We start from the raw sequence: 27,824 nt of genomic DNA, 5'->3' as shown, positions 1-27,824 counted from the left end.
CCTGTTCAATTACAGGCTGAGCAAGTGCAGAATGGTGGTGGAATGTGCATTTGGCCGTTTAAAGGCTCGCTGGCGGACATTACTGACTCGCTCAGACCTCAGCCAAACCAATGTCCCCATTGTTATTGCTGCTTGCTGTATTCTCCACAATCTCTGTGAGAGTAAGGGGGAGACCTTTATGGCAGGGTGGGAGGCTGAGGCAAATCACCTGGCCGCTGATTACGCGCAGCCGGACACCAGGGAGATTAGAAGAGCACACCAGGAAGCGGTGCGCATCAGAGAAGCTTTGAAAACGAGCTTCATCAATGGCCAGGGTACAGTGTTACTGCTGTGTTTGTTGATGAACACCCAACCCCCTTGATTACAGTCCCTGTAAGCAACTCCCCCTCCCCCTTCGAGTACAGCTTACTTATGCAAATAAAGTCACTCTCATTTAAAAAGCATGAATTCTTTATTAATTCATTATAAAAAGAGGGAGAGAAGTAAGGGTGTGGTTTGGGAGGAGGATAGGAGGGATGGAGAAGGCCATAAAAAAAATTCACAGTAACGACAGCCTTCTGGTTGGGCTGTCCATGGGGGTGGAGTGGGCGGGTGCACGGAGACGTTCTTACACGTCTGGGTGAGGAGGATGTGGAACATGGTGAGGGTTGAGGGTGGTTATACAGGGGCTGCAGCGGCACTCTGTGATCCTGCTGCCGTTCCTGAAGCTCCACCAGACGCCGGAGCATGTCAGTTTGATCACGCAGCAGCCCCAGAGTTGCATCCCGCCACCGCTGATCTTCCTGCACCACCGCTGATTTTCCTGCCGGTCTTCCTGCCGCCACCTCTCATCTCGGTTGTCCCTCCTGTCCTCACGTTCATCCCTCCTGTCCTCACGTTCACTGGCCTCTTTCCTGTAATTTGATACCACGTCCTTCCACTCATTCAGATGAGCTCTTTCATTGCGTGTAACTTCCATAATATCCGAGAACATCTCATCTCGCGTCTTCTTTTTCCTCCGCCTTATCTGTGCTAGCCTTTGGGATGGAGGAGGGATTGTTGAAAAATTTGCAGCTGCATGAGGGAGATAAATATTTAGAAAGATACATTTTACAGAACAATGGTTATACTCTTTCACAGTGAACAGCACTATTCACCTAGCACATGTGATTTCCCTACAAGGTCGCATTTTTCATCTTAATAGTGAGTGCTTGCAGCTCTGGAGTTACAGATCTCACAGACACAGGTCCAGGCATCAGAATTCAGCTTGCATGCGGCCATGGTAAGCCACTGTCTTTCGGCTTCTGTAGTGATTTACCCCTCCCCCCCAACGCATGGCTAATACCACGCTAGCTCCCTGCTAATCAACAACCTTCACACACACCCCCACCCACTGCGTGGCTGGTAGCTTGGGGAAGATCACCGGTGACCAAACACAAAAAAGATCTTCGGCATTTCACTCCTCCCCTCCCCCCGCTTCGCTACATGCAGGAAAGGTTTTTTTTTAAGCTGCTGCAGTCCACGAACCCAGTAGAAAAATGGCCACCCCCCTTACTTAAATTCCTGATTTTTAACCAGGTTATCCTGAACGATATCACTTTGCTGAGGATAACACAACAAGATAAAGAGCGGATGCTTCTTGAATGCCAGCAGTCACCGGGACCATACGCTGGTATGCTTTGCCACGCAATGATACCTGATTACTTGCTACATGCATGGCGTGGTAAAGTGTCCTACCATGGTGGGCGGAACAAGGCTGCCTTGCCCAGAAACCTTCTGCAAAGGCTTCTGGAGTACCTACAGGAGCGCTTCATCGAGATGTCCCTGGAGGATTTCCTCTCAATCCCTGGACATGTTAACAAACTTTTCTAAGTAACTATACTGTCTGCGAATGCATCCCAAGTCCTCAGGGCAAATCAATCATTAAAAAAGGCTTGCTTAAAAAACAATGTTTGCTATTTGCAAATGTACACTCACCAGAGGTCCCTTCCATGGCATCATTGTCTGGGATAGTTGCTTGTGAGGGCTGGGAGGAGGGTAATTCCGTCAGGGTGATAAAAAGCTCCTGGCTGCTGGGGCTCACGGAGTGGTGTGTGCTCTCTGCTAGGTCTTCCTCCTCTTCTTCATCTTCATCTTCCCCGTCTGCATAATCCTCAGCCATGGCAGAGATTACAACCCCCACCTCGGAATCCACGATCAGGGGTGGGGTACTTGTGGCGCAGCCCCCTAAAATTGCATGCAGCTCAGCATAGAAGCGGCATGTTTTTCGACCTGTCCCGGACCTTCCGTTTGCTTCTTTGGTTTTCTGGTAGGCTTGTCTGAGCTCCTTAACTTTCACTCTGCACTGCACTGAGTCCCTGCTGTGGCCTTTATCCGTCATAGCCTTAGAAATTCTTTCAAATACTTTTTCATTTCGTCTTTTGGAACGCAGTTCTGTTAGCACTGAATCCTCTCCCCATATAGCGATCAGATCCAGTACCTCCCGTGCAGTCCATGCTGGGGCTCTTTTTTGATTCTCAGGAGACTGCATTGTTACCTGTGCTGATGAGCTGTGCGTGGTCACCTGTGCTGATGAGCTCTCCACGCTGGGGAAGCAGGAAATGAATTTCAAAAGTTCGCGGGGCTTTTCCTGTCTACCTGGCCAGTGCATCCAAGTTCAGAATGCTGTCCAGAGCGGTCACTGGTGCACTGTGGGATACCGCCCGGAGGCCAATACCGTCAATTTGCGGCCACACTAACCCTATTCTGATATGTTAATCCCGATATTAGCGCTACTCCTCTCGTCGGGGAGGAGTACAGAAACCGATTTAAAGAGCCATTAAAATCGATATAAGGTGCCTCCTAGTGTGGACGGTTGTGGCGTTAAATCGGTTTTACGCTCCTAAAACTGATTTAAACGCCTAGTGTAGACCAGGCTTTAGTTGGAAGATCTCTGACATGTTCTTTACTTATTCTGATCTGCATCCCTTCCCCGTTATTGTCTGTAATAACTTAGCTAGTTGTCCAGTCACTTGTTATTTTTGTGTGTGAAGACTGAAGCGAAGTAGGCATTGAGCAACTCTGTCTTCCTATCATCTTCCGTTACCAGCTCACCTTCTTCATTGAGCAGCAGACCCATAATATCCCTGATGTTTCTTTTTTATCTGACGTATTTGTAGACCCCCTTCTTGTTGTCTCTAATATTTCTTGTCAGCTGTAACTCGTTCTTTGTCTTGGCTTTCCTGATTTTGTCCCTACATGCTCGTGCTATTCCCACGTTCACTTCCTTGGTGACATGTCCCTCCTTCCATTTCCCGTATGTGTCCCTTTTGGTTTTCAGATAGCTAAAAAGCTTCTTGTGAAGCCACATTGGCTTCCTGTGACTCTTATCTTCCCTCTGCATTGGAATAGCTTGATCTTGAGCCTCTAGTATTACATCTTTCAGGAACTGCCTGCCCCTTTCAACTCCTTTTCTTCCTAATTGGTCTTTCCGTGGGATCTTGCCAACTATTTCTGAGTTGGTTGAAATCTGCCTTTCTGAAGTCCAGTGTACTGGTTTGTTATTCTCAGGTCTTCCTTTCTTAGGATCTTGAATTCTTATCAGATCATGATCACTTCCTCCCAAGTTTCCGAACAGCTTTGCATTTGCAACTAATTCACCCCTTTTGGTCAACACCAGATCCAAAATGGATGACCCCCTAGTTGTTTCCTCAACTTTCTTAATCAGAAAGTTATCCCCTACACATACTAAGAACTTGCAGGACATATTACGTTTTGCTGTATTAGTCTTCCAACAGATATCAGGGAAGCTAAAATCACCATTAATACTAGCCCATGTGTGTTAGCTAATCTTGTTACCTGGTTGAAGAATGCCTCATCCACTTCCTCTTCTTGATTTGGTTCTCTATAATAGACCCTCCACACACCATAACATCACTGTTATTGTTTTCCCTTTTTATCTTTACCCAGATACACTCAGTAGGTCTGCTGCTCACTTCCTCTTGGATCTCAGGGCACGTTTATACATTCTTGACATACACTGCAACACCTCCTCCTTTTTTCCCCCATACCTATCCTTCCAGAACGAGCTATGTCTCTCAATACTGGTGCTCCAATCATGGGAGTTGTCCCACCAAGTCTCCGCAATGCCAATTAAGTCGTAATTTTCTTCAAAGATCATGACTTCCAGTTCATCCTGCTTGCTTCCCATACTCCTTGCATTGGTTTGCAGGCATTGAAGATATTTGGCAGACTGTCCTGTTGCTTTTCTTCTTGCCTCTTTAATGCAGTTTTGGTTTCTAGTCCCTTCTCCAGAATTTAGCCCCTTCCCCTCACTAACACCTCTGCAGCCCATTGTTTAAGATTATAGAATCATATAAATGTGGGGCTAGTGAAAAGACCGCAAGAAGTCATCTATTCCAGCCCCCTGCTGTGAGGCAGGACCCAGTAAACCCCTAGACTAACTCTGACAGGTGTTTGTCTAACCTATTCTTACGGGATTCTACAACCTCCCTTGGAAGCCTAGTCCAGTACTTAACTATTCTTGTAGTTAGTTTTTCCTAGTATCTAATTTAAATCTCCCTTGCTGCAGATTAAGTTGATTACTACTTGTTCTGCATTCAGTGGACATGTAGAACAAAGAAGATGGTGATCAATTGTAACATCCTTTAACATATTCGAAGACTGTTATAAGGTGTCTCTCGCCCCCTCCCCCCCCCCCAGTCTTTTTTCTCAAGACTAAACATGCCCAGGTTGTTGTTTTTTTTAAAAAACTATCCTCGTAGGTTGGTTTTCTAAACCTTGTATCATTTTTGGTTGCTCTCCTCTGGACTGTCTCCAATTTGTCCATGTCTTTCCTAAAGTGTGGCACCCAGAACTGGACACAGTGCTGCAGCTGAGGCCTCACCAGTGCCAAGTAGAGTGGGATGGCTACCTCCTGTCTGACATATGATACTCCTGATAGTACATCCCAGGGTATTAGCCTTTTTCACAACTGCATCATGTTGTTGGCTCATATTCAATTTGCGATCCACTGTAACCTGCAATCTCTTTCTGCAACACTACTGCCTAGCCAGTTATTCCCCATTTTAAATTTATGCATTTGTTTTTTCCTTCCTAAGTGTTGTATTCTGCAGTTGTCTTTTATTGAATTTCATCTTGTTAATTTCAGACCAGTTCTCCAATTTATCAGTTTATGCTCTTAGTGGCATCTGTGCAGGCTGAAAACAGTGGGGCTGAATATGTATAAATGGGGGCGTAATTTGGTCTGACCTGAAAATAACTCACCTTAATTGTCAGAGCCCAGGTGAGTGTGGCAGATGTGGGGGACATTAATGGTTAGTTTGACTTATGAATGGAAAGAAACTGGTATAGAAATTAAATTAATAAGGAACTATACAATGCCAGTATTGCAAAGTTAATTTTTGGGGTAGAAACTTTGAGCTTGTTACCTAACCACTTTTCACTTTATGCATAAAAAATGAATAAAAACCCAGATAATTGAAAAGATGCATTTAACGAAAGAAAGCAATACCAGGTTCTAAGGGAGAGCAATCAGTTTTCATTAACCTCTCTTTTTAGAGCACAGCAAATTAAAACAATTTTAATTTGGGAAAAGAGATGGGTTTTTGGTGACTAGTGTTTCCTCCTATTATGTACTTTATTCAACATTTAGAGGAATTATTTCATTGTATTCATATATAATATGCATCAGAGCTAGCATGCACAAATTGTTGTAATTACCCATGATAGGAGAGTACATGTTTTGGTTTATATAACTTTGGATAGCAAGCCTTTTGATTATTTTCTGGGCTGCTGAATAATCTGGCAATACACCTGATTTGTTCCAACATGTTAAAAATGTAGTATTTCAGAAAGGTCACTTCTATTAGTGACCTAAAACTTCCATTAGGTAACAGGATTAATTATGCTTCATAACTTTGTCCACAATGCAGTTTGGTTCATAGCGTGAGAAGTTTTCTTCATATTTAGTAGGTCATATCAAAGAGAAACACTTTGTTTCCTATTTGATGTTTTTGCTAATAAAGGCATTGAGGCTTTAATGTATAATAGATGGATCCTTTTTCTACTAAGTAGCGTAGCTACTTGAGCAGACACTGATGCAGCTCTGATTAGAACTTGTTAATTTTCTGAAGAGTGATCCAGCCATATGTCTACTTTTTGGATTTGGTATAACCTCTCCGGAGTCAGTTGCTACTTTTGCCAAGTTGGAAACCCCAGTTGTTTACAAAAAAATTCAAATCCCTGGATTAGCTTTTAAATGGGCTTTTTTAAAATATACTATACAATCAAACATAAGAATGTGAGTCTGGTGAGAGGAAAATTAAATAAGCTTGCAATGAACTTTATAGAAGTTTGTATAAATAATTAATAGCTAAAAGCAATTTAGAAAGAACTGGTGCCATATTGAGTTAAACATTCAGTTCAAACCTATAACAATGGTTAGAACTTTCCATAGCTTGTGAAGTCACTCTAGGAGGTTTGTTTGGCTTTTTTTTTCCGTTAACGTGTTTCAGATCACCTTTATGACAGGGAAAATACTGATAGCAAAGTATCACAAAATATTTATATTCCAGCAATAATATGACACTATTCACTGAACAACTGTGTCTGTGGCTGCAGAATGTTTACAGAACTTGTAAGACAGTGAAGCACTTTTAAGGAATTTCTTTTTACAAGTGTTACCTCCATGAAACTCAAAGAAATGTTTAGCAATATTTATGTGTAATGGAGCTGCTTTTTAAAGAACTATGAAGAAGAAATTTGTATATGTCCCTTACTGGTAATACTTTTAATTAACTTTTATAAATCACTTGTGGGGAAGAAGGGGAGGAAGAGATTAAACTCTATTATTTAGTCAGTGTGTAAAGTGAAGTTCTCTCACATGCCAAACTCCCATTATTTTTAGAACAGAAGGACTGGTCCTACATATACTTAGTAGCTCAATTATATCTATTATTTATATTTCAGTAGGGGATAGATATAGTATCTAAGATATCCCAACTGATAACAAGGCCCTATTATTCGAGGTGCCATATAAACATATAGTAAGAGACACTGCTTTCTCTGAAAAAGCTTTGCTTTAAATAGAAAAGACTGTCAACATATCGGAGAAAGGAAGGGGGGATTAATCGTCAGTGAAACTTGTCTTCACTGCAACAGTTAGCTAGAGTTAGCATGCTCAAATGAGAGCAAGCACACTTCAAAACAACACTCAAGTTAAGCATGGGACTGGGTATACCCTGCATACCATTGGTGGCAATGTAGAGTGTGAAAAGCAGGCTGCCTCTGCACTCAGGTGTGTATCTACATGTGTCAGTGAGAGGCTCTGGCAGGGGGAAGCAGCAGGAAAAGACTTGCAGCAGGGCACTGCCAGAGTCTTTCCCTGCTGCTGGTACACTGCTAAAAATAGGGGAGGCACTCAGTGGATGTCTAGAGAGTCATGTAGGATATATATCGTAAGGTTCTGGTGTGTCTTTATTCTATTTGCCTAAGCAGTGCCTCACTGTTTACACTGCTGTTTATACCTGTGCTGGCACAGCATTCAGTGTACGTACTCCACATGCTGCTGTAAAGAGTGTGCAGTGTAGCTGTACCCTGGATTAGCTGCTGTTATAACAGCAGTTGTTGCATCCCCCACTGCATTACTAGCTCAAGCATCAGTATTGCTCAAGCTTCAACTCACCCACTTACCCACCCCCGACAGGCTAGTTACATGGAGTTTAAAGCACCACTTAACTCGAGCTAGAGAATTTTGTGTGTGGATGGGAGTTGTTAGGGGTAACCCTCAAGTTATAACTCAAGCTAATTGCTATGAAGATACATCTTTTGGATATGTCCACACCTTGAGCTAGGGGTGTGAGTCCCAGCTCCAGGAGACATAATCTCTGCCAATTTTGATCAAGCTAGTATGCTAAAATTAGAGTCTAGTCATAGCGATGAAAGTAGCAGAAGGGGCTGCACTCAGTTTTCAGAGCACTGGCTTGATCAGAAATTACACCTCCAGCTCAGTGTAATAGACATACTCTGTGGTTTGCCCAACGTCACACTGTAAGCTGTGGCAGAGTCAGGAATTGAATCCTGATCTAAATTCCAGTCTGGTGTGCTCAGATATTCAGGCACAAGAACAGAATGGTACTAAAATAACATTAGTTTACAATATTAAATGTCTCATTTTGTAGGTACAGAGGTTTTACCTGATTAAGCTGATATATTGGTAAAGATGTGTTTATATCATCATCATAGATTTTTACTAGTAATTTTAACTTCTTACAATAATTTAGTTAAAAAAGGGAAACTTCTATTCATCACAAGTATTACTTGTATATGTTACCTTAAAGCATTGGCTCATTATTTGATTTAAGCCCAGTGTGTTACTAACAGAAGGTACTGAAAGATGGACTAAGACCTGCTCCTGTGCCCATCTGAAGTCCTGCTGACCTGAATGGGGCTCTTGTTGGGAAAGGATCTGCCGATATTGACCTGATTGTAGGCCTGAGACATTAATATTACCCATTCGTGGCGGGTAGTATGCTCTCTTCGTGTGTATTGCATGTGTGTATGTATCCAAAGCTATATATCAGGATAGAAGGGATGAATTTGGAAATTCTCAGGTTTGTGTATTATGTAATAATTTACTTTAGAAAGCTATCATTTTATTGTAAAATGTGTAATACTACAAATATAGGGAGACAAGGTGGGTGAGGTAGTTTCTTTTGTTGGATCAACTTCTGTTGGTGAGCGGGACAAGCTTTCAAGTCAGGCAGAGCTCTTCTTCAGGCCTGGGAAAGGAACTTGAAAGCTTCTCTCTCTCACCAACAGAAATTGGTCCAATAAATGATATTCTCTCACTCACCTTGTGTGTCTCATAGCCTGGGACCAAAATGGCTACACTGCATAATACTACCAGTATAGCCTGTCTTAATTTACTTCTTGTCCAATTTTAATATCCTAAATTGTCATTTGACTTTTGTCCTATCTGCCTGCCTTCCAGTCAGGATCTTAATATGAACATCTAATAAAGTTTGTGAAGCAATGCTGAACCATAAACGTAACCTTTTGAAGTATATATTCTTCTATATCTCTCAAATGGCAATTTTCATCACATCGTCTTGGAAGTGGATATATAGTGGTATATAGCTTTTGTACATTTGAGTTGTGATGATCAAGTCATTCAGTAGGTTAAATTAAAAATGTTTATATTTTTGTAAATAATTCAAGAGCCATATGGTACATATCTAGAAACACTTAAGTGGTTAATTGCGCGTTAAATTCCTTTCCTCTTCCCCAATATAAACAACTGCAAAAATATTTACATTCCCTGTCTTGCTAGATTTATTTATGACTTTATAAGAAAAACACAGAAGTGTTATAAATTGAAACTTTAATCTCTTGTTTGACTCACTTTCTAAAATGTCAATGGTGTCTTAGTTGGTTTATCTTACACTATCCCACTCCTAACCTCAGAAAGGCACTTTACTGTAAAGTTTTGAACTATTGTGATATTAGCCAAGCTAGTGGGAAATCAGAAGTCGTTTCTTATAATTAAGTTCAAGTTATTCCACCCAAAATCAGAAGCTGCAACTAGAGAAAAAAGGTTTTTTTTTTAAAAATTCTTTAAGGATCTTTTTTACCTTTTTTTAACTCCAGTGTTATGCTGATGTAATCCTGTTGAAATTGGAAGAGTTTACACCAACATTAAACTGCAGTAACACAACAGTGAATCAGACCCAGCATATAGAAAAAACAACCTCATCCCAAAACAAATACATAAATGATAAAGCCACCCACTGAAATTCTGTGTATTTAAAAAGAGAGAATGTATGGCTCACCAATGCCCTTCCAAAGAGTGTTCTTTGTTTAAAATAAAATAGTGCATGAGTACCTTGGTTTTCTTCTAGAGCAAACCATACCTCTCAACTTTCAAAACTGAGAGGCAAGCTATGAAAATGTGTGACAAATTACCAAATTGTGGAACACCTGCATTTTGTGCCATAATTTTCAGATAATGTTTTTTTAACCTGGTTTAGGGATATTTTCTCATTCTGTGAATTAAACTGGTATTTTAAATAGAAAAGTTGAAAAACAAATTCCATCATTTGCAACCATAAGGACTTCCAAACACTTGTGGCTTGCTAGCAGATCTTGAGCCACGGAGTTTCAGATCCCCAGTGCAGACTTCTACCATTTGAGCTACACTTTGTGGGCCAGCCACTAGAAAGGCACCTAACATACACTTTGCCATTGAGTTTCAGAACTAATTGTCAAACAGCACTAGAATGTTGGAAATTCTTTTCCTGGCTCTGGCATGGGTGTATGTATATTGGTTAGAGTCTGGGTAGCCAAGCACACAGATTTATTCATAGATTCTAGGACTGGAAGGGACCTCAAGAGGTCATTGAGTCGAGTCCCCTGCCCTCATGGCAGGACCAAATACTGTCTAGCTGTAACTGAAACTGAAGTCACCTGAAATCAGAATCAAAATTAAAATTAAAATTCAAACAGTCGAGCAAACTCACTCACACCAACAGCTAGTACTCTCACTCTCACCTGGCAGCCTGTTCGGCAGCAGGGTTTCTTGCTCTCCCTCTCAAACTCCCCTGTCTGCAGCTCCCAGTCCGCTTCGCTATTTAGCTTGTTAATTCTTGGAGGCAGAGTTGATGAGACTTGGATTTGTCATACTAGAGGCCTGGGCACTATTTCCCAGGTCTGCCCTGTGCAAACTTTCAGTTAACTGCTTTATAAAGTGGGTAAGAACAATACTTCACTGCCCTCTTGGTTAAGATATGAAGGCAATATTAAGAGCTCTGAAGAACACAGAAATGTAGACAGCAGTCAGTAAAGGTGAGACCAGAACTCCTGGTTCCCAGCTCAGTTCACCTTCCTCTCGACTGAAGAGAGGTGTGTTTTCTCTCTCTCTCTCTCTCGTTTGTAGAATATTGCCTGACTAGGTAGAACAGTGGAACAGGATGCCTGTTAAGCTGAAATACATAATGCCCCACAAAAGCCAGTTTGCTTGAATTTTGCACTAAACGATGTACCAATTCTACACAATAAAAAGTGGCCCCACAATGCTTGATGTGCCTAAAGTTGCAGCTCGTGTTGCTCCTCAGATTCTTGAATCTCCAAATGTGGATCACTTTGCAAATATTGGGCCAAGATAAAGGAAGACGGTCTACTAAGGGCCTGGCTTATATAATGGCTTTTATAATTAGCCAGGAGCTCGTTGATGACTTTCAGCAGTTTTTCCACCCCATGCTGACGCCCAACTTCATGGGCCGTAAAAGCAGCAGCACCAAGCTGGCACCAGATCTATGGCTTCTCCACCCAATGGTCCCTGCAGGAAAGAGGAGCTGGCTGTTCATCTGCTTGCATCTACTGCCAGGGATAAAAATTTAATTGGGAAGGGAGGGCCCTACCAAATATTACCTCCACCAAATATTTTTGCTTATGGAAACTATTCAGCAACTCTCCTGCTAAGATTTAATACAGTAGAAATTTTAAATTCAAAATAGTAAATGAAGGGGGGAAAGTATTTACATAGTTAATGTTGGATCTTGTAATATTTACCCTGTGATTTGTCTTCAGACTCAAAACTGAATGGAGACATTTCATCTGCTTTGAAATATTTGAAGATTTATGGAGACCAAATAACAGCACAAACTTTCAAAGAGCATTTTGAAAGGTTCAGGCACTTCTTGAGGACAAATCAAACAGTGTTTGGCTGGATTAGCACAAATACTATGAGTTCTTTTCTTCTAAAAGGAAATTGTAGTCTAAACAGTTACAGTATTTTACAGCACTAATGCCATTAAATGAAAACAAAGACTAGCTATAGATCAAATGAAAACTAGTTAACAGTGGGAATGTAATAAGTTATTCAGTGCTATTTGCAACTCATTTTCCCTTCTACAATTTTGGTTTAGTCTCATAAGAACTATGGCTGAATTTTGTATTAATTGATTTTGTTGTACTTTTAAACATTGCTAAATCTGAGAATTCAGTCTAGTCTTGATAGGTATAGGTTGGAAACATCTTTAACCATACATAACTGAAGTGTCAGCTAAACTTTAAAGGATATCACTTATTAATAGGTTGTAGGAAACTGTAGTAATATCTTTAAAGTATTGTTCCATATACTAAGACTGCAGCAAATGGGTATCTTCATTTAAACGCCTAATAAGACTTTAAATTTATTTTAGTTAAAGTACAGCAGAGTTTTTTATTAGAAAGGATGAAAAGCCATTGCACATGGGATTTTGGAAATTCTTCAGACAAGATAATCAGGGAGGATTGATGGTATGTTGATAGAAAGCAGGCATCTTTAACTAATAATTTCAGTGGATCAGTCACGCACCTTTATTTCTGTCAGCTATACTGTACAAAAAACAGGCAGTAACATGACCTGCAGATGGCATATTATCATAACCCCTGGGCTATGCTATAGAATACACTGTTATTTAATAAACTCCTGGAATGTCTTCATGGAACTTTTTCATAATTATTACATATATTCCTGGAGTGGATGATGTACTCAGAATCTTCATTAACTTTCTTACAGCTTAACAGAAACATAACCTGTAATAAAAAGTGCGTCCTAATTGTGTATGTCTAGCCTGCAGGTTTTCCAACGGGGAAATTCATGTGTCAGATTTTTTTTATTGATATGGGGAAATCATTCAGTTCTGGAAATTGGAAATAAAGAGAATTAACTGAGCATTAACTGAGCTCTGCTGAGAGCTGGGGTAAGGGAATTGGTAATTGCTGCAAGGAGGACAGTAATTAGAATCTACTGTGTGTGTGTGTGTGAATCTACAGGAGGTTGGGGGAAGAGAATGGTGACATACTAGAATTACTTGTGTTCTGCAGTGAGACAATCTGGCCTCAGACTTTTTGCCTGGTTACTAAACACATTTTAAAGTCCAGCCTACACTAAAATTTAGCTGGGGGACAGCTGTGTTATAATCAGGTTTCTTGATGTGGTATTTGCAGAATGAACAAAACTTCGGTTACATTATTTCATTAGGTGGTTTAGTTTAGACTTATCCAATGGTAATTGCCAGGATTATTTCCTTTTCTTAAAATCAGTGTGGCACTTGCCACACTAGGGATATAACCTCATTTTTCACTACCAACCCAGTTGTCCATAGCTTTATTAAAAGAAAACCCTTTGGTACAATGAGTTCATAGCTAATTCCTTTAATACCCTGGAATGTGTGTCATATCCACTGGCAGTTTTTAAAATATATTCAACTTTTGCTAATATTCCATTATCTGTTCTTGTCTCTTTAAGTTATATTATGTGCCCTCATCATCGTAGGATCTGAGCACTTTCCAAGGTGCATTAAGTGATGTGACTGGCTAGCATAGTTCTTTCCTTATCTCTTCCTCTCCCAAAGAAGAAGTTGTGTGGGGATTTTTTTTTACTAAATATATTAGCAAAGGCAAGGCCAAACAAGAGCATCTTATGCTTGGAATGAAAAGTGATGTGATTTATGTTGGTTCTTACATTGGGAGTTGGTTTCATAGTGTTGGACCAAGAAAGCTCTTTGTCCTGCACTTTTGTGGTACAGTTTCATTTTGCCTGTGGAGTGGAGCTGTTGACAGTGGTCCTCATCCTAGAGCTATAGGTGATCTTTTAGTTACCCTGGGCCTGGCCATTGAGTGCCTTTGAGATATTCTGTGGGACGATACTGTAGGAAATGAAGGGACAGTTCTGTGTATTCACAGCAGCCTGTGTTGCCGAAGATACATGCTGCTGTGTTCTATGCTAGTTGGAGTTTATGATGGCTATTGAAATTAATCCTTTCTGAGGCGCATAACACAGGATTAAGTATTTTCCTCTCATGCCAAACTCCTGAAAAGGGTTTTCTTTTATAGCAGAAAAAGCAGATGTATTCTTTCAGTTTTTCATAAGCAGATATATTTGGAAATTATTAAGATTTTAGGCATGTGAAGAGTGATTCAACTGTAAAGCTTTTTCCATTCTTGTGAACGCTGTAACCTTTCAAGATGAAACTTCAAATCCTCAATCTGAAGACTTAATATAGAATAAAATAAAGACTGACATGTTTTCCTGCTTCAGGCTTCTAAAAATACTGGCCTTCTGATCTGTTTTTAAAATGTGTTTTCAGTTTAGTGATTATGGTTAAAATTAAGGGACGAGTTAGAAAAATTGTAGATGTTATGTATAAATGTTGTAACCGCAGTACTTTTCATTGCAAGCTGAAAAATCTGAATTCAAGCTGAACTTAATTTCAGACCCTGGACTGTAGGAGGTAAGAATAGTTGGATTAAAAAAAAATCACTTCATTTTTAAGAGCTTGCACAAGACCCCATGTAGTGTGATTTTTGTATATTTCACTCCCATCAAAAAATTAAAAATTGATAATATTTCTCTGACATTTAGTGACTGTGGCTTTATGCCTTGCAAAACAATTTGAGTAGAAGCCCCTCATTAAATGGTAAAGACAAAGCAAGAAGAAAGTTTTTGACTCATGCTGATATTGTAGGAACTGGGAGCCCATTTTCCAAACAGTGCTCTGGGAGTTGCATGGCTAAATTCCAGCTCACTGCTTTTGAAAATGTACCCCTAAGGGTTTTATTTCTGGTTGTTTAATGCTGAACAGACAACATGCTGCTAGCTCCTGTTTTTCCTCATCCCCACACATGGATCTGGATCATGGAATTGGCCACAATTTTTTCTCTTGATTTGAGGCGGTAGGACTGATGATAAGCCACAGTGTTATCCACCAGCAGGCCAGCTCCCGTCTCTGTTCTGTGTTAGGTAGGTCAGAAATGCACCAGCACTAGATGGAGCACAACAAAGGAACTCTGTATATCTCAGCTGTCACCACTTTGATCAGGCTGCCTCTTCCTGCTATTATATTTTACTTCTGGTGTGCTCCCAGCACCCTTTCACTCTTCTGCTTAGCCTGCCTCAGCACTTCATGGCAGCAGTGTCAGGAGCAGGGAGCAGACACCTATGGACCATAGATTCTGATTCAAAGCATCTGCAAAGCTACCTCATTCCCCTCCTCCCCCCACCCCATCCCCATTCAAAACTTTCCTTATAACTTCTTTGGCATGATACCTACAAAAAAAATTGACAATGGTAGGCCACTGGTGTGCTGAGACCACTGCCTATCATGCTGTCCAAAATTGTCTCATTGTTTCCTTTGTGACAAAGTTCCTCCTCTGCCTTGGTGAGTCCTGCGCTTTCTGGTGGATTTGCTCACCTCAGAGGTTCATGGCAGCCCTCAGTTTGGCTGCTTTTGCTAGAGGCTCAAACCTGCCTTTCACTCAGCTAACCTCATCACCAGGGCTGGCTGCAGACACCAGCCTACCAAGCACGTGCTTGGGGCAGAACCTTGGGGCGGGGTGGCGCTCGGGGTTTTTTTTGTTTTGTTTTGTTTTTTTGGTTCGGCCGGGCATGGCGCTCGGGAGGGGGCGGGGGCTTGGGCAGCTCGGCAGGCTTCAGCGGCACGGCGCTTGGGGGGGCGAGGACTTGGGCGGCGCGACGCGGTGCTTGGGGGGGCGGGGACTTGGTGGGCGGGGACTTGGGCGACGCAGCGCTCGGCGGGGGGCATGCACTTGGGCGGCGCGACACTCGGGGAGGGGTTCGGCGGGGCGGCGCTCTTTTTTTTTTTTTGCTTGGGGTGGCAAAAATGTTAGAGCCTGCCCTGCTCATCACTGGCCAGCATGGGGGAAATGCAGAACAATCCCTGCGGTCTCTGTGTCCCACCCAGTGGGTCGGGGACAGGCCAGATCCCTTTCCAAATATGACCTTCCCCTCTGGTGTGTGTCAAAGACCAGATCAACTCCTCTTTTGTCAGATAGGGAGTTGGGGGAATTGGGGAGGAGCCCAGGCCTAGCCTCTACACCAGCTTCCAGCCCAGGGTCCTGTGGATAGCAGCTGTCTACATCATCTCCTGTATCAGCTGCTTGACAGTTATAACTCCCTGGGCTACTCCCCCATGGCCTGCGCCATCCTGGAGCCCCCTCCCACACTCTGAACCCTTCGGCCCACCTCCCCCACATGAAGAGAGTACACTTATAAGGTTTCCGGAAAATACAAACCTGGGAGGGGTTGCATGTGCTTTAGAGGATTGTTTTGAATTTTAATCCTATCTGCACAAACTGGAGTAATGGTTTCAAGTAAATAAGATGAAATACAAAGTACTAAGACAAATACAAAATACTCCGCTTAGGGAGGAACAATCAATTACACATCTACAAAATGGGAAATGACTACCTACGAAGGAGTATTGCAGGAAGGGATCAGGGGGTTATAGTGGATCTCAAGCTAAATATGAGTGTAACACTGTTGCACCACCCCACCTCACCCCCCCCCCAAAAAAAAACCTATCATCATTACAAGGAAGAGGGTAAACAATTGTTGTTCTTAACCTCTGAGGATAGGATAAGAAACAGTGGGTTTAAATTACAGCAAGGGCAGTTTAGGTTAGACATTAGGAAAAACTTGCTAGCTATCAGGGTAATTAAGCACTGGAATAAATTGCCTGGGAAAGTTGTGAAACCTCTGTCATTGGAGGTTTTTAAGAACAGGTTAGACAAATTCCTGTCAGGAATGGCCTAGTTGTTATGTAGTCCTGCCTTGAGTGCAGGGCACTGGACTAGATGACCTATAGAGATCCCCTGCACTTCTGTGATTATCATAGAGCTCTGATCCTGTTTGAACAGGACAAATGACATCTTTGAATTGACTCCCACTTTGTTTCCTGGAAGGGAAATAGGGAGAAACGGTTTCTTGTTGATCCATTGCTAGATAGAGCCATCTTACATTGAAGAAGCATATAAGACTGCAGGGAAACGGTATGTCTCTTCAATTTAATTCTTCTCCCCTTTTCACATTACAGGCAGGGGAAATCTGAGAACATAAACTTTGTTTCTATGAGAGTAGAGCTGATCATTTCAGTTTTCCAAGCTAAAGAAATGGAGCCAAATAGGGAAGTACTCTATTTAAGTAAAAGAGAGGAGTCCAGCAACACTGGAATGAGTCATAAAACTAAATAACAATTTATAGACAAATAACAGTATAATTAAAATCTGCTATAAATATACAAGCAAATATGTGAACAATGGTATGTCATGTGGATGTAGTTCATTTACCTCTGAGCTTGTACTTTGGCATATGGGAAGATGTACTTTACATATACAAGTCTGTACTATAATTTTGTTTTTGGCAAAAGATCATGGATTTAACTTTTTCAGGTGTGACTCTGTAATTATCCACGTGGAAAATGTGGTGTTAATTGCAACAAGTGAATTGTGGTTTTCTTTTAACACCAAATAGAAATAATGTGAATATTATTAAATGTCTGAGTTTTTTGTACTGGTTACAGTTTTCTGTGCCTTTGATTCTGTTTGCTCATAATATTAATTATAATGATTAGCATAGGGAAAATGTAGTCTTTAGCTCAGAAAATATTTATTAGAATGAGGTTCTACACGTTAGTTTTTCTTTCATTGTTTCTCCTTAATACTGTCAGATTTCTGTCAATGTAATACATGAACCAATTCAGTATATAACTCTTGTAATCTTTGATAAAAAGTTCTCAGAATAATCAGAAGGCTGTAAGTGATGTGATTCCCATTCTGTTTTCTTTTCCCTATAGGCATGGCAGCTGAGATTCAGCCATCTAGTGGGATACGGTGCCAAGTACTACTCCTACCTCATGTCCAGGGCCATTGCCTCCATGGTATGGAAACAGTGTTTTGTGCAGAACCCATTTGACAGGTAAAAAGAGAGAGTGCATGAAGTAGATCTCAATGGCATGCTAACTCTGGGGAGCAGAAAATTTGCTTGTCATACTTATAGCAACATTTTGATTTTTTTATGTCATTTTAATTGTTTTTTCTAAATATGTTGATTTTAAAAACAAAGCAAAATATAACCACAGATGATAAGGTGAATTGTAGGACATGTTCACTGATGCAAAGAATACAGCATCAGCATTTTAAAATGTAGGTGCCAAGTGGGAGGCACCAAAATCCATATGTAGTCATCTAATTAAAGAGCTTGATTTTCAAAAGTGTTAAATACCTGTAACTTCCATTTGACATAGAAGAAGCTGTCAGTATTAAACAAGCTTCTTGTCATCACCTTCAAAGCTCTACATAGTTCTACATAGTTATCTTCCCTTTTCAAGCTTTGCATTGCATCCCTCTGTTCGGCTAGTACAAGCTTTATCTGCTTGTTTATTAGTTTCTTGTCCAGACTCCTCCATGCCTTCTTCTGTGCAGTATCCTGTGCATGGTGCAGCCTCCCTGAGCTCATCTGCAAGACTCCCTACCCTGTCCACATCAAAGTCACTCCTGAAGACCAATTTTGTCCTGCTTTTTACAATCAGTCAAGCTGACTGGTACATCAGTTGCCTATTCTGCTTCTCTTAGCCTCTTTCTACTAGTCTGTCTCCTTACGGTGTGAGCTCTGTGGAGCAAATACTGTTTCTTCCTGAATGTTTGGGAAGCACCTACCACACTGTAGGTACTACCATAAATAAATATATTTAATAACAGCCTATAAGCAAATAAATTCACATGTTCAAATTCAGATACCCGTATTTGAAACTGTTTGCCTTAATTTGTAACGCTTTTTACCTGAATATGTTATATTTGGCTGATAGCAGAGAATCTAACTGCTTGTTTGCTTGCTTTTTTGTTTGACGAAACTTCTAGCTTATCTAGATAGACTACACTGGGGGATATTGCTTATTTGTACTGAGGTAGCACAAAATTTGAACATCTTGTGAACTATCAAAATCTCACTACAATTGAGAAAGTACATTTTAGGACTTTTGTCATCCATTTTGACATCTATTTTAGTTTTGGGCCAAAACTGTATTTAACATTCAAATAGTGATTTCCTAAAACAAGGAAGTTCTGTATTTGTTCAGGATGTGTGACACTGGGCGGCAATAAGCAAAAACATTTCCTGATGCATTTAGAAAACTGTTATTTAAATGTGGCTAGAAGATATAGCAGTGTAGTTGTAGCCGTGTCGGTCTCAGGATATTACAGACACAAAGCGGGCGAGGTAATATCTTTTTATTGGACTTCTGTTGGTGAGAGAGACAAGATTTGAGCCACACAGAGCTCTTCTTATTTCAGAGCTAGTGACCATTTCTGGTCCTTGGAGGCAGGGGCGGCTCTAGGCACCAGCAAAACAAGCTGGTGCCTAGGGCGGCCAAATCTAGGGGGCGTCCCCTGCTGCCAGGGGGGGGCGGCGGGCTGGGCCGGCGGACCTGCCGCAGTTATGGCTGCGGGAGGTCCACCGGAGCCCCGGAACGACTGGACCTGCCGCAGGCATGACTGTGGAGGGGGCGCTCGTCCCGCGGCTCGGCTGGACCTCCCGCAGGCATGACTGCGGCAGCTCAAGCGGAGCCGCCGGACCGGCGAACCGTCCTCAGCCGCGGGAGGTCCAGCCGAGCCACGCGGGACCAGCTGTCCCTCTGCAGTCATGCCCGCGGGAGGTCCGCTGCTCCCGCGGCTCCGGGGCGCCTCCCGCGCATGACTGCTTGGGGCGGCCAAAAACGTAGAGCCGCCCCTGCTTGGAGGGTCTCATTTAATAACCGAAAAGGCCAGCACAAAATATAAGCAAAACCTTTATCCCCATGTCTGACTTTCAGCTCAATCTTAGCTTATTTGTTCCATCTGAGTGGACTGCTCACCTCTGTCCAGGGCCAAGCCCTTTATAAGCAGGTCCCTTTCCTAGAGTCCATGGACTTGCAACTCCCTAGGGAGAATCCTTCCCTAGAGCGAGGTGTCTGTGGAGACCTGCCAACTGCAGCTCTTCTCCAGGAGAGCCCATGTTTCTCGATAGACTGGGGGCTTCCTGCCACTATTTGGGAGATTTGTTTGCTGGGACCAGGCTTTCCTGGTGGCCTGCCAATTGTAGGTCTCAACAGTGAAGACTAACAAGTTCTTTGCAAAGTACAGTATTGCATAAAAACAACATAGTTTTTGTAAATATTAAATCTATCTAGCTTAGTTCATTCTTGCATAATTTTAAATAGTGTGCATTTCTCTAATCAGTATATGATGAAGGCAGCCATTGTCTAAAGGTGGCAGGTTTTATTAGTTCCATAGCTGTGTCTGTTCTGTAAAGAAACCGGAGACAAGTGTGACTGAAAGCTGAACGGGTTGTGTATGCAGGTGGCTGTAATATTATCTGTCTTTTCCTTCAGGGCAATGGGTGAGCGTTATCGCAGAGAGATGCTGGCACATGGCGGTGGAAAAGAGCCCATGCTCATGGTTCAAGGTAAAAGAAAAAGGAGAATTGTTTTGTTTCTGTGACCTTCCTCCCCCTGCTCCGCCCTATTTCCCCATTGCTGTTATTTACCTTTTGGCAAATATTAGTGGTTGCGATTAGGTAGCAATAAATAATTTAAGAATATTTCCCTATCCAATCCTTTATACGTAACCAAAGTTTTCATAGGATTTATTAAAAGGGATATGCAGAGTAGATTTACCTAATTTAATAGACTAGATCTCAAATAATGCTTCATGGATCACTAGAACTCAGGGTAATACCAAGAATGAAATATTTTGAGATCCAAATAGCAGGAAAATAAGGTGTTGGAAAGGAATCTCTTTCAAAGTGATCCATAGAATTCAAAGGTACCAGTGAGATGCTCCAAAAAAGGAGAGATGCACCATCACTAATTTTTTTTAAAAGTTTGTTTTACTGATTTTTACCTATATATTAACTGAAAGGCCATCATTCCAAATATTGCTGATGTAGAAATAGGAAATCTTTTGTTCAGTGTCACTTTGATAGCACCAAAGCAGTTCAGGTAGTGTCAGCACTTTGATAATGGACTCTCAATATAAAAGGTTGAAGATTGTAACAAAATTTGGTTTTGATCAGTATCCCTCCTAGAATCCTCTTCTCGTATTTATTCCTTTTGGTGCAGACAAGAACATAAACTGCATTCTTAAATCAAGTCTCAGATTCAAATATTATTTGAATAAAGAAACCTACAAGATGTTTCCATCGATGAAGCACATGAAACCATGCATAACTGCACATGAGTTTTTCCTTCTGTTGTGGGAGTACATAATTTTATTTGCTTATATTTCCAGACAAAAATATATTACTGTTGAGTTGAGGTTGAAAGTATGTATCAGTAATTTTAGGGTAAAATTCATTCCTGAAATGGTGTATTTATTCCAAAAAGAAGCATTATAACTTCAGGAAATTCAGTGTTAAGGTTACATTTAAAATAAATCCAAATACATTTACATATAGAAATGTACAGTTAAGGCACCCTGACATCCATAGCTCTGCCGTGCATAGGGGGCAGTATGGAAAAAAAAAAGTCATATAGACTGTTGTAAGGAAAGCAGATAATGGGGGAGAAACGTGAGCATGGTCACTTGTAAAATGTAGTCTGTTTGCCTTTTCAAATTTTATTTAAATAAATGGAACCTTAAACTAAACTGAATCTTATTATGTCACATTAAGCACTATAATAGTAGAGCTGCATTTAGTCTGTTGTTTGTACAGGCATAACAGTAATCAGATAAAAGTACCTCTTTCCGATTTGTCAGTATGAGCATAATTGATACTTGCAGTAAGAATGCTGAATAAACAATCAGCATTATGCAGTGATAAATTTACTGGCACCGTGTATACTTCTATAATTTTTTCTAGTTCTTTAAGATGCTTTTAAAAAGAGAGCTTTTAAAGATGGATGAAGTCATAAAAATTAGCAGAGAAAATCATCTCTTCTTTTCACTTAATGTAGGGTTCTTGTTTTAATGCTAAAATAGATCATCCAAAAAAAAAAGGCAAAATGTGTCCCAGTAGAGGGATGGAAAACTGTCACTGAAAATGAAAACCTTTATTGAAATGAAGTGGTCCAGTTTTGGTTTGTCACCTTGACTTTTCATTTTATGCCACACCCATTTGCGGTTAGGTAGTTCCTTTGCTTATCTTGCAACAGTTTTGAATAATGTGGACTGTACAGACGTGAAAGCTTTTTACTCTCCTGTCCCCATCATTCTGTATTTAGTACAGAAATAAGATTTTAAACAGAAAAGTAATGTCAGATACTCTAATGTGTTGTCATTCCTTAATATCATCCAGTTACCCTTTTCAGTCAGCTTTTTGTGTCTCTCTCACCATCCTCCTCTTCGTTAAGACATTCCAAAACACTGTTCCTCCAACTGCAGAAACGCTATTTCCACACACCTCCTCCAAATACATCCTTTACCACCAAGCAATAGTGACCTCTTACTGACGCTACTTTCTTATGGGGGAAGTTTCGGTATTCTCTGATAATAGGTGCCACATTTCAGAAGTCTAAATTTTCTAGGCTCTGATTTCACAATCTAACTTTTAGGTAGAGTTATGCTTGTGCAAGTCTGACTACTGGTTAAACACACACAAAGCTCTTCCCTTCTATTCTAAAGCACGTTAATGCACGTGTCAGTGCTAAGCTGGCCATATTTAATCATTTCCATTGACTTGTTGGTAAAATCTCCTCCTTAATATGACACATTCTTTCACTTGTTCACTTTCTTCATTGCAATGTTGTAGTGTTGCTTCTCAGATTGTATCGTCTTCTCATTTTTATTTTTTAAATGTTTAGATATAGCCCTAGCTTCAATCTTTCTCTCACATGATCCTTCAGATTCACTGATAAGGAAGATGTAGGACTCGATCCAACTTCCACTGAAATCAGTGGAGAGACTCGTGTTGGACTGTGCCTTTAATTAAGGACCTGAGATTTATACATCCGTTTGCTTGAATTTGACTCCCACCAGCAATAGCAACGTGCATTACTATTTTAAAAGATGCAGTGTCACCATGAAGTCCTGTCAAAATCTTCTCATGATGTTGACTCTGTTGCATGTCCAATTATTTACTAGATACAAATATGTACTGTAGGAACCACAAATAGAAAATAACTTCAGCTATGTTTTGTTCAAGAGGCCATCATTTGGTATTTAAAGAAAAAAATATAGTTATGACATAAAGTCCATTCGTCCACCTCTGCCAAGTGTCAATGTAGACATTATTGATCCCTGCTTTGCTTTGTATCACAAAATCCCAGTGTGCAGCACTTCAGAATAAATGGGTGCTCAGGGGCCACATAGAGTAGTGGGTTGATCACACAGGTGGAAGCCAGACCTGACTCTTTGTCTAACTTACCATCTTCTAATCTTGAGAAAGAGCACAAAGGGGAGTTCAGAATCTAACTGTTCTTTGTCTTTGAAAATCTGCCCCCTAGAGACTGATTTTAAAAAGTGCACTTGCAAAATGGATGTGAAGTTGTGTTCCTAAACCATTCATACAATGACTGTATTGTAGGCAGATACCTAATTATCCACTTCTGTGCATGAATACCCAATATACATGTGCAAAGTAATCACATATGCAAATTAAGCATGTCGTTGCTCCTGTGCAATTTTGCAAATCGGGCCCTTATTATCTGTTTCTCCATGTGTAAAATTGTACTCACCTCTTGGAGGTATTGCAAAGATTTTAGATAATATTTGCCCATCTCTTTTAATGTATAAGGTGCTTATATAAATGCTAGTGCTGTTATAATATCAGTTATGAACAGCAGTAGACGTTGGCCCAAACTAAACAAGGCCAAAACAATTACGGTGTTTCAGAGGGACAGAGACCACAGGTTTTTTATAATTTTCCCAATTACAGGTGATTGAAGGTTATGGTTAACCATCCCCAGAAAGGGTGTGGTTAACCACAGGGCTGTAATGTGGAAGAGAACTTCAAAGCAGAGAAGGAGAGCAACACAGCTGCCCTAGGCTTGGGAGAGACCGATCTGAAATGGGAGTCAAGCTGAAGTTATGAAATATACTCTCAGCTTAAAAAACTGCAGCCGTCAGTCTTTGTGGATATCTCATTAAATAATTTAGACTGGAGTGTTGTGTGTGTACATATTGTAATACAGATATTCATGGAGTTTAAAGCCAAAAGGGACCATTATGATCTTGTAGTCTGACCTCCTCTATGCAGTAATAGATTCAGACACTGCAGTAGGATTATTCTAAATTAGCGTTTTGGATCTTTACAATAGAATCTCTAGTACTTTATTTAATCAGGGCGTGCTCTTTTTGCATTGGTAGAATTTATTCTGCAGATATTCCTGATCCCGCCTCCTCTAGTACCTTAAAAGCAGCTGTTGTCACAGGGCTGGGTGCTGTTGAAAGAACAACAACCATGCAGTACATCATTGCAGTGATAAATGAGAGACATCCAATTGCATTCTCAAATGATGCAACTACTGTGTAGAGGCCAATTAAAATTACGATTGGGTGTCTGATTCTGGAATCTTGAAGATGGGTATTTAAAATAATTTATTTGGAACAAAATCTGGTACTTTTCTTTCCCTTTTTATGGTCCTTTTAACCAATTTTGAATCTACGTTAATATCCTTATGTAAGCCAATTTGAAATAATTCACAATGATTTTTAAAATAAGGTTTTTTAGACTGTTTAGCTGTATAAACAGCCAACTATATTATAGTCTTCCCTTTAATCACACATTTTATAATTTCCATAGGGTAGAATTTTTACTGTGTTGCTATTGTACTAAGGTAAGAAATTAGATTTACTTGAAGGTAATTCCTAGGATCGTTCTTCGTTCCTTTTTTGAAAAGCAACCAGTACTATATTTGTTTTTCTTTTTTCTTTGCATACCTGATTGTCAGTTTTTCAAGGAGAATTGTCAGTGGTCTATAAATTTGTCAGCTAATACTTTTGACACCCTGGATGTATGTCCTCTGGACAGGCTGATTGTGTTTGTAATGAATTTTTAAAGTATTTTCTTACATGATATCAGAAAAGTCAATGTGGCCTGTTAACATGCTCCTGATCACCCTTTCCAATGGAAAATCTGGCAGGAAGGGGGTGCAGGGTACTGGGGAAATGGTTCTGTTAGAGGGAAAGGCCATAGGGATTTTGGTGGCTTGATTGCCCCTGTTCCCCTCACACAGCTAAGCTGCAATGGAGCCGTGCTTGCAGGCTTGCCAGTTGGCAGCTGCCCCTTGAGGCCTCCTTACAGGGGTATTCCCACTACAAAGAGAGCTGCTGAAAAATAGTACCAGCTTTGGCTGTATTGTTCAGGGAGAGGTTCTCCATGGCTGATAGTGTGTCAATATACTTGTCCTCCAGCCAGCCCAACTCACTTGGGGGAGGAGACCCACACACAGAGTGAATCCCTTCTGTGCACAGGGCAAGTATCTTTGGGATAGAGTCAGACATCTTGCTGTTTGCAGGTCTTCATTCAAGATGGAGTTTGTTTTCCCATCCACCATAACTGATTTGTACAAACAAGTATGTCTTTCTCTAAGCCGCACCCATATACTGTACTGCAAAAGTCGCTCACTTGTCTTTATGAACTAAAGGTGCAAGCCACACCCTATTGTGCTAAAGGGAACAGTAATGAGTGTGTCAGGTTGTTAAAAATAACCATTTTTCTGCTCCTTTTGATATTGAAAATATCTGAATAGAAGTGTTATTGACTGCATTTTAATTCTATCTGCAGTGTGAACCTTTTATTTTTCTTTTAATTCTTGATATTAATCAACTGTGTCATGGCAGTTCATGTTGACACTTGCAATATACACTTAAACCTAATTAAAATAAGGATGCTGTGAGATCCTAACTAGGAAAGTCTTTTAGTAACTATCCAAAATTGCCTGGAGACTTTCTTTCTTCTTGCTTTTTGAACTATTATATTTAGCAATTACTTAACATACAAGAAATGTCTAATGAAGCCAGTTGGTTCCAGTCAGATTTTATTAAAAGATGCACTGAAAGATTTTGTTTTTCATAAATGCTGCAGTTATTATTCCCACTGAAACCAAATGGTCTAAGGATGTGAAAGAATGTAAGAAGATGTGCACTGTGTGTGCCTATAGTAAAGGGTTGAGCAAGGTTATATTTACATTGGCAGTTTTGTCAGTAAAAATGTGAATCACTTCAAAGAACCAGAAAGTTTATATTTTACACTAACTGCTCTGAATTAGCTGTTTTTGACGTTTTCCAATACAACTAATGTAATTTCCTTTTAAAGTGTTTAAAATATTAATAATTAATAATTCACAGTAGATACACAATGCAAACTAATGCATTTTTATTACAGCGGAACAGCTGAAAATAATTTAGACAGTATATTCTGATGCTTTATAGAAAACATGTTTTTTCCTTTAAAAAGTGCACTGTTGCAAATCCATTTTGAGTTGACTGTTTAAAATCTAAATTCCACTGCACACAGGGAAAATTTCTGATTTGAATAGATAGAATCTTCTTGGTTAATCAGATCAGAGCAAGGCAGTTAATTGAGATGACATGATTTATTTTTCCTCCCCAAGCAAAGAGTCTGCAACATTTGGAAGTAAAATTTTGTTTTGAGGAAAAATACTATTGAGTTTTTACAAAGACTAGACATTTCTAATTTGTATAAAATAGGAACATAATTCTTGTATTATTTAAGTTAAACAAGCTTAGACCCACATGATTTTATTATTTAGTCAGCACAATAAGGGTGTGACGCATTTAACAAGCCAGTAAGAAATGGTCTCCACCTTCAGGAAAGCTTGATACATGTTTTGCAGGATTGAGCCTTAAATTTGGACATAATAGGACAAGTGAAGACAAGAGAAATGAGATAGAGAGAGGAGAAGATGTGACAGGATTTATAGCTAGAAGGTTATGTGACATGCTTAGGCTATGCATGTATCTTGATGATTGGGGGAGAGGGGGGGCGTTAATACCATGAGGGGTGTTAGAGAATGTGGAAGAGAAATGGAGTTTTCCAACGGATAAAATGTAAATCCATTTATGGTTTGATTTTTATATGTAGTGCGTAGTGACAGTGTGATCATCTGGCATTTCTAAATCAGAGTAGGAAGGATGGTCTAGTGGATAGGGTGCTGATCTGAGACTCAATATATCTGTGATCAGTTCCCTGTTCAGCCACAGATTTCCTATGTTACCAAAGTCATTTACTCTATTCTGTGCCTCATTTCCCTATCTGTAAAATGGGGGTAATACTTCCTGGCTCACAGTGGTGTTGAGAAGATTGTGAGGCTCTCAGATACTATTGTGATAAGGGCCAGATAGCCAGGTAAGAAGAAGATTGATTAAATAATCCCCATGTAGAATGATTGCATGCTTCTTGGTGAAAAATTATGACAGCTGTACTGGAGTAAGTTCAGTATGACACACACAAATTAGTTCAGGTAAACATTGTCATGGCTTTTATGTTGGTGCGATTCTCACTGCGAGTTTCCTGTGCTCCTTTCCATAGGTATGCTTCAGAAGTCTCCTTCTGTTGAAGACTTTGTGGATGCCCTTGTTTCAGACTTGGATCAGGACTTTGAAACGTTCTTCATGGACTCAGAATAACATGGAACTGAACTGATTGTTTTTTGTTTCACAGCTGTTCATTGAGAAGCAGAAACAAATAGCCACGGCAGTACTATGTCCATCATTGTTAAGACTGGTCCTCTATAAAAACAAAGTTATTATTTGTAGAATCTTAAAATAAATAGTTTGTTTTAATGGATTGTATGTGGTTTTATTTAAGAAGATGATGGGCTGAGGTTTCAAGTGGTCTTGCAGAAGACTGTTGGGAATATGCTCTTTGACATGTACCTTATGAGTGTGTGGCTATCTGGAAATCCAACCCTTCACCAAGATGGATGGTAGGAATGAGACCTCCTTTGGTACACAGTTATTGAAGTCAGGATTAGCACAAAACTGTCATGACTCAGGGTTGTTTGCATGGTTCCTTCTCAACTGCCCACATCAGTACTTGTCAAGCTTTTTCACCCTATTCTTTATAG

At 40.4% G+C, this 27,824-nt stretch overlaps 1 protein-coding gene across 4 annotated transcripts in view; it reads left to right on the top strand.

Moving 5' to 3' along the window:
- Positions 1-27,540, top strand: part of LOC120387781 (mitochondrial intermediate peptidase) — a 114,479-nt gene extending 86,939 nt beyond the window's left edge. For all 4 annotated transcript variants that reach the window (XM_039508933.1, XM_039508936.1, XM_039508942.1 and 1 more), the window contains exons 17-19: positions 17,616-17,737; positions 20,187-20,260; positions 27,287-27,540. In XM_039508933.1, coding sequence (XP_039364867.1) covers positions 17,616-17,737; positions 20,187-20,260; positions 27,287-27,384 — 294 coding nt within the window. In that variant the 3' untranslated portion in view covers positions 27,385-27,540. The remainder of the gene's footprint in view (positions 1-17,615; positions 17,738-20,186; positions 20,261-27,286) is intronic.
- Positions 27,541-27,824: the final 284 nt, after the last annotated feature.

Source organism: Mauremys reevesii, linkage group 1 (assembly GCF_016161935.1).
Source record: "Mauremys reevesii isolate NIE-2019 linkage group 1, ASM1616193v1, whole genome shotgun sequence".
Taxonomy (NCBI): Eukaryota; Metazoa; Chordata; order Testudines; family Geoemydidae; genus Mauremys; species Mauremys reevesii.
The sequence above is the reverse complement of the archived record's forward strand: the minus strand, read 5'-3'. Positions and strand labels throughout refer to the sequence as shown.